The 12,106-nt window shown below is 37.9% G+C and overlaps 2 protein-coding genes across 6 annotated transcripts; one reads left to right on the plus strand and one right to left on the minus strand.

Moving 5' to 3' along the window:
* The first annotated feature begins 789 nt into the window (after window positions 1–789).
* Window positions 790–8,040, plus strand: LOC137138229 (CD276 antigen homolog). Of its 3 annotated transcripts, XM_067525271.1 has the most exons (6): window positions 945–1,328; window positions 2,423–2,764; window positions 3,336–3,374; window positions 4,030–4,053; window positions 4,275–4,364; window positions 4,711–8,040. In XM_067525271.1, the coding sequence occupies exons 1-6, from the start codon at window positions 1,244–1,246 to the stop codon at window positions 4,755–4,757; spliced, it is 627 nt and encodes a 208-aa protein (XP_067381372.1). In that variant the 5' UTR covers window positions 945–1,243; the 3' UTR covers window positions 4,758–8,040. The 3 variants fall into 3 exon arrangements, with proteins under 3 accessions (XP_067381374.1, XP_067381372.1, XP_067381373.1); XM_067525273.1 differs by lacking the exon at window positions 3,336–3,374 and having other exon boundaries at window positions 790–1,328; XM_067525272.1 differs by lacking the exon at window positions 4,030–4,053.
* On the minus strand, window positions 7,577–11,130 carry LOC137138228 (high affinity immunoglobulin epsilon receptor subunit alpha-like). Of its 3 annotated transcripts, XM_067525269.1 has the most exons (5): window positions 10,918–11,130; window positions 9,796–10,065; window positions 9,321–9,602; window positions 8,858–9,007; window positions 7,589–7,669 (listed from the first exon to the last, which is right to left on the minus strand). In XM_067525269.1, the coding sequence occupies exons 1-5, from the start codon at window positions 11,030–11,032 to the stop codon at window positions 7,665–7,667; spliced, it is 822 nt and encodes a 273-aa protein (XP_067381370.1). In that variant the 5' UTR covers window positions 11,033–11,130; the 3' UTR covers window positions 7,589–7,664. The 3 variants fall into 3 exon arrangements, with proteins under 3 accessions (XP_067381371.1, XP_067381370.1, XP_067381369.1); XM_067525268.1 differs by lacking the exon at window positions 10,918–11,130 and having other exon boundaries at window positions 9,796–10,450; XM_067525270.1 differs by lacking the exons at window positions 8,858–9,007; window positions 10,918–11,130 and having other exon boundaries at window positions 7,577–7,669; window positions 9,796–10,454.
* Between the last annotated feature and the right edge of the window lie 976 nt (window positions 11,131–12,106).

Raw genomic sequence — 12,106 nt, forward strand, 5'->3', positions numbered from 1 at the left:
CAAAACAACACACACGATGGATGACATCAACAGGCACGAGTGTCGTTGTGCTGGAGTGCAGCACAATGACTCGCTGCCAACCTAAATATGTGCATGCAGCTTCCAGCTGCACAATTTTCAGCAGCCACAAAACCTTTTCCATTAGATGCAGCAGATGCCACAAAGCTGTGAAAGCTGGGAAAATGACTCTGCATCGCCAAATAATTAGTGATGTTTATTATTAGTCTTTACATTAGTGTATTATTGATCAGTCTGTTGCAATATTACATCATCTAAACTGTTAATATTATTATTACATTTCAGTAAATGTCCAGTAAACCAGTGGGTGTTTTTTTTCTCACATTCCTCAAACAGATTTTATAACATTTAATATCATTTAACACAAAAATGTGATGATGGCTCAAAATGCAGGAGCTTCTGGTTTGCTGGTATGTACAGTGCCTCTGATCCTGGTCCAGAAAGCCCCCCCTTCATGCCAAAAGTGTGACAGACATTTTAATGTGGGTGTTTCCCTTTTCAGATGTGGCTTTGTTTCTAATGTTAAGTGTTACAAGTCAGTGTTGTGGCTCCTGTGGACAAAAGGTAAGTTGGAAAACAATAGAACAAGAAAAGGAGTTGGTGAAGAAATAAATCAGAAACATCTGCGAGCTGGAGGAGGGGAAATGATTAACCTGAGTGACACAGAGGAAGGTGAGTGAAGAGATAACCTAAAGTCTTAATTCAGTCTCTCAGGGAGAATTAAAAGGTGCGAGTGAACTGGCTGAATTTCTGCACATTTCCGGCTAAATATTGGTTCCATGTGTGTCAGGATGATGAGCGTCGCTACTGACTGAACTTCCTTTTCAAATGTTTCCAGACTCCTTAGCTTCTCTTATTCTCCTCCTACTCCTCATAATCACCTAAACCACTGGAAAACATTAAAAGTCCATGAGGGACATGGACACACAACACACAAACCCTGTCACACTCCACATTAACACATCCATTTCTCCCTCACACACACACACACACACAAACACAGACGCACACATTATTTCACCAGTACAGTTTAATTAGTCACCTTGCTCTTTATTTCCTGCTCAGACCAAACCACCTTCAGTCTCGGAGGCGTTTTGACAAGCTGGGTGTGTCTGTGGAAAATAAAGCTGGAACACAACCCTGAGATTTTTTCCCATGACCTGAATGCAATTACACACACAATAAGTACAGAGTGAAGCTGCACAAGGAATTGCTGAATTCAGAAATGTACTTTCAGCATGTGTGCTGGGATTTAATGAGCTGCATGTCCCTGAGCTGGATCCTACCTTTAGTTTTCCTCAACTTTGCAGGTAGGTAATATGATTATTATTAATAATATTATAATTACTACTATTCAACTTTCAATAGTCATAAGTCAGTTAAAAGTCTTAATTTTATCATGTGGATTTTAATAAAATGTGCTGAAGTTTTTCACTTGGAAGCAGAGAAAAACTCAAAAATCCTCACTTCTCCTAAATACACCTACAACCTCAGTGATGTGAAACTGTCCAGAGTTAGAGAATGAACTCAAATCAGAAAGACTGTTTACTTTGGAGACTGATTGTTACAAGGATTAATGTGATATAAAATGTATTTAAAGAAATCACATGCTGCAATCAAATAAAAACAGACTGGGACAATCGAGTCAAACTTCATTCCAACAACTTGCAGTATCATCTGCCTTTTTTCATCCTCAACTGTGCAATAAGTGTAGATAAAGCATCGGTCTGTGTTGTCTCACTGTAAAAGTTCACCACATAGACATAGTCTCTAATGTATATTTGCAACTACAGCTTTATTTGACTTTTTCCCTTTTTCCTTACTGTGGAAACAATGATCCAGACATTGGATGAAGATGTGGATACAGCACAGGATACAGTTATTTCTTTGCATGTACAGTATGTCAACAACACATTGATCTTAAGTAGTTCTTGAAGCTCCTTTCATGCGTTCACCAAATTAAATGTAGTGGTTAAAATGTCTTATGTGCTGGTGCTGATAAAAATCTCCATAAGCTGACAGAAATGGGCAACATGCAGACTTTTTTATTCAAGTAACATCAGGGGCCAAAACAAGAGCAACATGTAGAAAACTACTCTCCAAACATTTCTACACCCTATAATCCAAAACACCCTGTATTATAATTAACCATCACCACTGATGTGACTTTTTTTTATAATGGCGCCATCATGTGGTCACATCCAAACACTGACACAACCACGAGGGACAAAAAGGAAAAAAAAAAAAGACGTTTGAAAATCCAAAAAATAACACATTTAGGAGGAAAATGATGAAACGATTTTTCCCCACAGAAGTCATTTACATTTTAGTTTTACTGTGCTTGTTCTTAGTTGTGGATTGTACAAAGGCTTCGTGTGCTTAAATATAATTTGTGTTTTTTCAGCATCGTTTGAGTTAAAATGCAATGACATGACAGTGGAAGCAGAAGCTGACAGGGCAGTGATTCTACCATGTTTCACTGTCCCACCAGAGGACCTCAGGCAAATGACAGTGGAGTGGGTGGTGAATCAAACGGACGATGTCCATTTGTTCGTTAAGGGAGAGGACGTCAAAGACCACATTCACAAGTACAATGGCAGAACATCTCTTTTCCTCAATGAGCTCACCTCAGGGAATTGCTCACTGAAACTGGACCCTGTCCATGTGTCTGATAATGGAGTGTATACATGCTCTGTTAAATCTCCAGTTGGGAAACTGTTGGGCACATGTTTCTTTAACCTTCATGGTAAGTATACAGAGTTTCATACTGTACCGTGTTTCACTGTGACGTTTTTAACTAAACATGCACACAAGCAGCATCAAAAACAATAAACATAAGCAGTTTTTATCAGCTGATCACTGTTTGTTATGATTCCCAGACTTTAACTAATATGTACGATTGGTTTGTATTACAAAAAAAGCAACAACAATAACAAAAAAAAAGGTCATGTAGAATTAAACCTCTGCAGCAACTTTTATGAAATAAAACCCTACTATACTATGCATGGGTGTCAGTAATACAGTATTCAATCCCAGCATTAGGCCTGCAGGATGTAGTCTTTCCAAAAATGTCTGTAAACGTTTTATTTGCGTTTTCTGAAGATAGCAATGACCTCTGTAACATGTGACCAAATGTTTTTGTTCCATAAGATACTTGTTCGTACTTAGTAAGTAGCAGCTACTTCCTCATGAGTTCATTTTATTTTTTATTGGCCAATTGATTGGCCCATGAAAATGCTGCTTTTCTCACGTATGAAGTAACTAATGCTCGCAGCAGGTGTCCTGCTAACACTTAGTTTACTGTTGCTGTTTTACAGTGATGGAAGACCCCCTTGTTCAAAAGATTTCAAATAGTGGTAAATAACTTTTATGTACTAAACTGACTGTTTTCAGTTGGGTTTCTGGCAAACTTGATGAGTAAAATTCAGCTGAAAGTTTTTTACTAAACCAAATTTCCTAAAAATCTCATTGGCGTTCTTCTTTTGGATTGTCTGTTCTGTTGTCGCCTTGACCTGCAGTGACACATTTATTTGTTATTTGGCTTTTCTCCAAAGTGACTTACAAGTGGGCTACAAGGCAGCAAAGAGAATAAGTGAGATGCAAGTGTAAGGAAGAACAGAAAGGATTTTATTTGATTGTTTTTCAGATTTTAAGAATAAGTCGTCTCGTGAAAAGGACGGGAACAGCTGTGTGTCATCAGCATAGCAATGATAGCTAAAGCTATGTGAGTGAATGATAGAACCCAGGGATGTAGTATAGATGGAAAAAATGAGAGGATCAAGAACTGAGGCCTGTGGCAAAAATTGTTGCTGCATAAACAGGACAAATCATTACAGATGACCTCGGGGCTTAATGATCTGCACATTTACATCTCCATGAACGGTATTAAATTGCATTTGTTTTAACTAACTAGAACTGTGTGTAGAGTTTGAATTTAGGAAACCATTTTGTCTTATTTATTTCATTTCTCTCTTTTTTGCCCTGCAAATAAACACAAAATCAACACGCCAGAGCCCACCGTCTTGCCAGAAGTCGGTAAGTAAGTCCTTAGCTGATACAGATGCTTTACGTTTACGACTGCTGTTTTGGAATTGAGAACCCATAGTAGCAAAATGTTGGACTGCTTAGAGAAAATCACCCAGCTGTGATAATAATTTAGCACAAAATCCCTCAAGTAGCAGGTTAAAAAACAGCAAAATAGAGAAGTTGTGAAATGCTGAAAATGATAAACTCAGTAGTTGACCTTGTTTCTGCAGGTATCAACAATGGTGTGAAAGTAGTTGCTGGAGTGGGTGTTGGTCTCATTGCTCTTGTCTTGGTGGGAGCATTATGTAAGAAATATGCAGGTAAGTCACTTCTTCACATTAAACTGTCTGGTTTAATACACTGAAATCTGCAGCAGTGTAACACATGATTCATAAATTCTCGATATGTATGTGAACAGTCAGTGCAAACATACAATGTCAAAGCAGGAATCAGATGTTTCTTGGTGAAGTCGGGCAGACAGTTAGGGAATCTGAGTTAATGTTCTGCCAGTGTGCACTGTTTATTTACCACATAACAACGAGACCAAACAGCTGCAAATTATCCTATTATCAGATCCATGTCAGGTCAACGCTGTATGAGTGGGACTAGTGTTTGGAGCCAGGTTTCCTCAGTTTACATTAATATTTCCACTTTATCTTCTTACAGAAAAAAAAAAAACTAAACAGCCTAAACATGGAGATGGAACAGACTGAGCATTTCAACAGTCCAACTGATGGAAACTTGCAAAATCAGAACACCCAAAACTTTCAAATCCAGGCTCTGAATGTTTGATTAAAATGGTAAATGATCTGCACTTATATAGACCTTTTCTACCTATTGGTACTCAAAGTGCTTTACACTGCTTCTTATTCACCCATTCACACTCACAATAACACACACACTCATACACCGATGGGGGAGCTGCTATGCAGCTGGCCAACGCTCACCGGGAGCAACTAAGTTGGGGTTCAGTGTCTTGGTCAAGGACACTTCAACATGTGACTGGAGGAGGTGGGGATTGAACAGACAACTGTGAGATTGGTCGACAAGCACTTTACGTTTTCGCGCCACAGTCGTTGCCAACCATGTTTTTAAATACATTTGTGTTGTATCCAATTTTTTTTTCAGGTGACTGTAAAAATATGTGAATTTATTCAAACATTGTACTTTTAGTATTGTTTTCTGAACCAAAACTCTTAGACAAAGTTGAATCATGTTGGCATCATGTACAGTGTTGGGCAGAAACTCTGAATGCACAGTACTGTACATTGCAAACACTTAATATTGTAGTAACAGTTTGTACATTTTGTCCCTAAAGTGTCTGCATAACTTCCTCTTGCCCAATCACAGCTTTAGCACAACAAATATATAGAATTTTTGAGGTCAAATTTAAGTCAGAATTCTCATGATGTTGTCTTCAACACTGAAACCTGAAGAGTTAAAGTGACCCTGTTAATGTGCACACAGATTCTCATTTTATTATTATTTTACCTTGTGCATTTCTAAATGCATTGTTTCCACTGGGGTTGATTTGTATGTTCAAATGTAATTAATTTTGTGCTTTTTAATTTACAGAGGCTTTATATCTTGTAGATACTAAAACAATGATGATGATTGCAAAGCTGGTTGCTGATGCATTACTTTTAAATGTAACTCACATATATAACGTTGGATTCGTCTCTGTTGACCCCAGAGTTAAATATTATCTCTTCTAAATCTCTCAAATATGTCTCATACTTTTCCACCGTGGCTGCTTATGTAGTGGTGATTTTTATTGTTGTGCCTTGTTTAGATAGTGGTGATAGTTGATAAGACTGTGCACCACGCGTCTGTAGGGATGTGTGATGGTTGTGTAAGAGCAAGAGAAACAGTACAGGCAAAGATGCAGTTCCCCCGAGTAACAGCAGGTGGCTTGACTCTGTACAGTTAGTGACCCTGGGGAGGAAGAGCCCACTGCCATTCTGCTGCTCTTTGAGGGCCCCATTGTTTTCATCTCAAATCACAGTTAAAGGGGTAGTTTTTGTCCATAGTGTGTCATAAGACGTTGACAGGAGTGATTTCTTCATTTGTTGTGGCTCTAAAAGACAAAACTGATAAGATTATTCAATGGTAACCTGTGTTTAATGCTTAGTAACCAAGAAAACACATTGATGTTTTTTTTGTCCATGCTGTTGATGATACATGGGATGTTCTGAGTGACTTCTAAAACTCCTCGCTCTCCAGTCTGACTCTGAAAAACCTCTTTGAAGGTCTGTGTAGTGCTAATGTCAAGTCACACTTAACCCTATGGGAATGCACAAAACTGAGTGTTACCGCTAATTGAGAGGGACAAGGGGGTGAATTTGCATTGGGTCTTCAAAGGCTCATTGGCTCAATCTCTCTGCAGGAAACAAACTGCACCAGACTGTGAGCAACAATTGTAAATTAGTAAAGTTTAATGGCAACAGCATGAGCATGAAAGCACAGTAACTGTAACTTTTCAGCAGGATAATCTATTATTTCAACCCTTTGTCCTAAAATGACGTTTCTATGCAAATAAACTGCAAACGTGATGACTTTTTCCAAATACCTGTAGTGAAATGTTACAGCGTTGTTAAAGCCTTTTATGGTTGGGATTAGGCAGGTACAGGAGCTGGTTAGGGTCTGAGGAAGATCGAGGGCTGGTCCTTTTACACAAACAGTATTTTATCATCTTTCTCTCTCTGATCCTAAAGTCAGTGGTTTTCTTGCATGTAACCACACACTGGACTCTGGAGACGAACTCGGGTCTTTGGCTTGAAAGTACAGTTTCATTCATTAAAAAAAACCAAAAAAAAAAATACATCATTCATTACTTTGCTACTAAAATGTAATTGCATTTACAGTTTACTGGCATAGGAACACACTTTTTTTAGGAGACAGAGTTTGCTCCAAAAAGAAACTTTGTTTAACAGTGGAGTCATATGTCTAAACAACAGGTTTTTTTGCAGCTTTTAAAAATATACATTTCTCAAGGCTCTAGAAGAGTCTGTCAGTCGGTTGGTTTAATGAATTCTGTATAAAATTTTCTTCTGGCTGTTCATAAAATACCTTGGTTTAGGACAGAATGACCGAAAAACTGCTCACATGTTGGACACATAACATATCAAGTAATTGTTAGCATTTACATAGGTCAAAACATAGATTAGAAAATTAGATGATCAACAAACACTGGACTGAAATGCAATTATATACAAATGCTGATAGAAAAGTACTTGTTAGTTGGTATTTTGAAGAGAGTACACTTTGTTACACGTGAAAAACAATATGCATCTAACGTTTATTTTAGCTCAGTGATTTTTATTTATTCATTTATATTCATATATAATTAAGTTATTTTATATATAGTTATTTTTCAACACCGTGGTTCAGAACTTTAGCTTATGGCAATATCAGCATCACGCAGCCTGATGAATTAAAAAAAGTAAGTAAAGCTACAACAGGGCTAATAGATGGTATAACTGTGATAAAGCCCAGCAGATTATAATTGGCTGTTTGGTATCATAAATTGTTCTGTTGTTGCTGTCGGGCGAAGCTTCCTCTTGGTCCAAACAGAGTCAATTGTTAATTATGACGAGGTGATCATAAATGACACTTTCAGCTCAAGCTGCAGAGAGAGCAGAGGAGAGACAGTGTTTCTGTGGTGACGTCAGGTTTCTTTTATAATACATTTTAAATAAACTGTTTCTCCTTATTCGGTAGAAGCCACTGTTTTCCTACAGCTGTCTTGTTGAAAGGTTCTTTCATTTGTGACATTAGTTGGCTTGTTGATTTTCTTCAACCTTGACTCTGGTATTTCAAGTTGGTTTTTGTTAATGTGAATTGGCCATAACCTGCCCAAACAGTTTAACTTCTCCAGGGTAAACGAGCCAATTATCTACAAGAAACTTTACTGTGTCAGAGCTTTTAGCAAATAAAACTGTAGTTTACTGTAAAATCACTGTGATCAGTTTTCAAATAAACCTTTGTCTTCATTTACTTCTTGCTATTCATTTTGTTACAGTTTACCCATGGATTTATGGTCCAGATCATTTTTGGACATGGCTTTCCCCTGAGCAACAGGGCAGAATATTCAGTGTGTTGTTAAAAAGTGTAAAATAAAAACACTTTATGGAGAATTTCTGTAACAGGAAAAAGCTTATTCATCTTCTGAGTTTAGGTCCCAATAGTTGATTTAAGTTTTCAGGCCACATTTTCCTGCATTCTTACTTTACATTGAATAGACCAGTCTAGATAGAGGAGTCAGAGGAGAACCTGGCAAAAGCACAAACATCTCAGTGACATCCCACCAATCGGATCTTTATGGTAGAATGAGTGAATGAGCCATAAACAGGGAAGTTGACTGGAAGTTGACTAGTTTCATGACAAGTCTCTGACTGTGCTAGAGGGGTCCAACCAAAGCTCAGAATAAAACCCTGTGCAGAGACCTGATGATGGGAGTCAGAGTCTAAAAGGATCTGTCAGAAATTGATTGGCAAAATAATAGTTTATCATTTTTAAATTCTTGTTCTTCTAATTATTATTTTAAAAGTAAATTGTGCAAAAACTAAAAGAAAAGCAATTGTATGTTTAACTTTTTTGACATCTGGACATGAAACCTACAGACTAAAGATGATGTGATTTAACTACAAATACTAAATAACAGTGTTAATATCTGCTAGTGTCTTGACGTGCAAATGTGTTGCAGTGTCTCCAGTTTCGACCAACTAAACTGTTGACCCCATCGTCATAATGCAGAGCAACAGCAAATATGTTCAACGGAGCAAATATATAATTCAGTAATTACTTCCCTTACCTTTAGTGTACCTTTGGTACGCGTACACACACACTATTATAATAATAGTGTAGAGGATGAACACCAAGATTACAAACATCAGCATGTTAAAAGACATAGGAGCTGCGGGGTCAGGAGGAACAAGTTCAAGAGTTTTGGGCGTAGTTTGGACTGGAAGTGAAACACAAACATCCAGTATGTCAGGATTAATGAACAATCACTGAAGGACACACAGGGACAGAAAAAGCTGATGCACAACAATGGAAACATCTCCCTCTACAACACTATGTGGTGAAGGGTATTATGGGTATATGTACAGTAGATTTCAGGGTTGTTGATGTGCATGTTCTCAAAATCTCTACAATGTGTTGGACCAAGCTGATTGGGTGATTCCACTTTTTTCAGCACGTAAGTTACAAACACAGGTCTTTATAGAGACAGATGTGGTGCAGCATCAGCTAGTTAAAGACTGATGGATTATTACCTGAGTCCATCTTGTTTCCACCTGTCACAACCAGCAGACTCTCTGCTGACTCTCCATCTGTGGGGTGTTTACACTTGTAGAAACCTTCATCGGTTTGTTTCACTGATGGGAGGATCATCTTTGCTTCAGCCTCAGTTCCGATGAAAACACCATCTTTGAAAAAGGTGGCACTGAAATCTGAAGTAGGCTGTGGATCAAATCTTTTCTTGTGTGAACAGCGAAGAGTCACTTCATCTCCCTCTGTCACAGGAAGTGCAGGACTCTCCAGGATCACAGCACCAGCTGAAATTCAGGAAAAGTCGAGCTGGAGTTAATGTGTCTGAAGCTGGTAGGGTAACTGAATCCTGATTATTACATGCCCAGGTCAGTTCAGCACAGAATATATTCTTTTTTCTATAACACAATTTAAATAATGTCTGTATCTGCTTAACATGTAAAGTATAAAAACAACAACAACAAAAAAAGACGAACACACCAGCCACTGTGATGTTCAGAGTGTTGCTGCACTCATTCCCGTCCTCTGACTCACACCAGTACAACCCACTGTCTATTGTGTAGATGTCGTTCAGGATGCAAGAGGACTCCTGAGGGTCCCCAAAGTCTCCCCTGCAGGTCTGAGAAGTCTTAGTGGAGGTATTTCTTCTGACTGTCCACTTGTTGAAGTCCGCTGACCCTGCACAGCTCAGAGAGATATTTTCATATCGAAAGAACTGAGACCTGTCAGGCTGGATGATCAGTGTCGCGGCTGGTGGTTCAAAAAGGAAATGAAAGATGTGTTTGTAAAAAACGCTTGACACCTTATTTTTTTTACTCTTTGATGAAATGTAGCCACCTAAGTGCTGACGCAAAAGAACAAAAAAGTTTCCCATAAGATAAATGTCAGAGGCCATTTTGTAAAATGCACAAGTATTTTAGATTCTGCAAAACATGCAGTGCCAGAAAACACTGACAGTCACTGGAGCAGTCATCTTGAGGCCAATAACAAGGCTAACAGAGGCTATAAGCTGCATCATTTTAAAGGACGTGCATCCGTAGTGTTGTTGAAAATGCTGGATTTAGACAAAAGATACAGACCCTAGAACTGAGGTACATGGCACCATGTTTCTGGTATTTTAGATAACTTAATCTGCTACTTAAGTGATAAGGTTAAGTAGGAGGAGGAAGAGTCTGGATAAGGGTCAGAGCAAGTAGCACATCTTGTGTAAATAATTTCTATATGTGATGGCTGTGAGGTCATGAATATAAAATGGTGGCAGCTTCAGGACAATGGTGGTTAAGCTAATGACCTTAGAAACAAGGTGTTTGTTCAGTTTAAATTCCCATTTTGACAGAATCATCATCAACTGGTGGGAAATGGAAAGTGACAGACATGAACAATTCCTCTCTGTTCCACACTTTTCCACATGACAACTGATTGTGCCTGTCTCTAAATATTGATGTTCATGTTGCTGGCAGACTGTTTAAACGAGATCTTATTCTTCTTAACACATGTAAATGAAATGAACGTAAATTCTTACAAGTCAGATCATATAATAACAACTGAGTGACCTCGATTAGAAATATGAAGAGACAGTATTTAAAAAAGAGAGTTTCTTACACAGTATGAGGCAGAGAGAGGTGATCTCCATGATGTGTCGATGCTGTCTGGCTTCTTGCTGCTCAATACCAACAGTATCTGCCCACATCCTGAGCTTATAGGAAATGTTCAACATTTCAAACAAAGCAGATCAATTAAAAACAAAACACTAATGTCATAAGCTGAAATGCTTATTCACATTTTTTGATGGAAATATTAGTTAAAAGGTTCAAAGTTTATCACACAGTAAAACCAACACTTTTTTTTCTTTCCTTTACGAAAGTTTCCACTTTGCAAATATTTATTATTATTTCAATGCATCCACATAAAATCCTGATTTTCAAATGCACCACATGGTGAGACATAAATAAATAAAATAATAAATTAAAATGCTGCAGTTCTTTCTTGTCAGAAGGAAATAGGGCTAATACTAACCACCACGTCTGTCTGTGGTTAGAGGTTTTAGTGGGTATGAGTCACCTCTTTCTTTTAAACAGAGTGAGATAAGAGCTGTTCAATTGAAACGAGTTCTATCAGTGTTTGAATATACAGAAGCAAACAGCATAAGAAATCTCCATCTAAAGCTCTGCTGGAAGTCCTTAGAAGCTCTGCTGATTATTACACAGCGCAGTGTCAATGGGTCAAACACACTTCTTTCATTCATATTTCAGCTGAAAATGTGGAAAAAAGTGGAAGTGAACTGTAGCTTTTCTCATTTTGTCATTAAATCAGCTTCAAATGCTTTTTCATTGTGCAGCATTTTCCTAGAATTCTAATCTGATGTTTTTCCATTCAGTTCAAAACAACACACACGATGGATGACATCAACAGGCACGAGTGTCGTTGTGCTGGAGTGCAGCACAATGACTCGCTGCCAACCTAAATATGTGCATGCAGCTTCCAGCTGCACAATTTTCAGCAGCCACAAAACCTTTTCCATTAGATGCAGCAGATGCCACAAAGCTGTGAAAGCTGGGAAAATGACTCTGCATCGCCAAATAATTAGTGATGTTTATTATTAGTCTTTACATTAGTGTATTATTGATCAGTCTGTTGCAATATTACATCATCTAAACTGTTAATATTATTATTACATTTCAGTAAATGTCCAGTAAACCAGTGGGTGTTTTTTTTCTCACATTCCTCAAACAGATTTTATAACATTTAATATCATTTAACACAAAAATGTGATGATGGCTCAAAATGCAGG

The sequence above is a fragment of the Channa argus genome, chromosome 12 (genome assembly GCF_033026475.1).
Source record: "Channa argus isolate prfri chromosome 12, Channa argus male v1.0, whole genome shotgun sequence".
Taxonomy (NCBI): domain Eukaryota; kingdom Metazoa; phylum Chordata; class Actinopteri; order Anabantiformes; family Channidae; genus Channa; species Channa argus.

Bases quoted from the DNA above. Each gene is read 5' to 3' on its own strand.
- LOC137138229 (XM_067525271.1), top strand. From the start codon at position 1,244: ATGTACTTTCAGCATGTGTGCTGGGATTTAATGAGCTGCATGTCCCTG. The intron at 4,054-4,274 runs GTAAGTAAGTCC...TTGTTTCTGCAG, and splicing joins CACCGTCTTGCCAGAAGTCG to GTATCAACAATGGTGTGAAA. The intron at 4,365-4,710 runs GTAAGTCACTTC...ATCTTCTTACAG, and splicing joins ATTATGTAAGAAATATGCAG to AAAAAAAAAAAACTAAACAG.
- LOC137138228 (XM_067525268.1), bottom strand. From the start codon at position 10,210: ATGGCCTCTGACATTTATCTTATGGGAAACTTTTTTGTTCTTTTGCGT. The intron at 9,603-9,795 runs GTGTGTTCGTCT...CCTGAATTTCAG, and splicing joins TCTGAACATCACAGTGGCTG to CTGGTGCTGTGATCCTGGAG. The intron at 9,008-9,320 runs GTAATAATCCAT...TTTCACTTCCAG, and splicing joins TGGAAACAAGATGGACTCAG to TCCAAACTACGCCCAAAACT.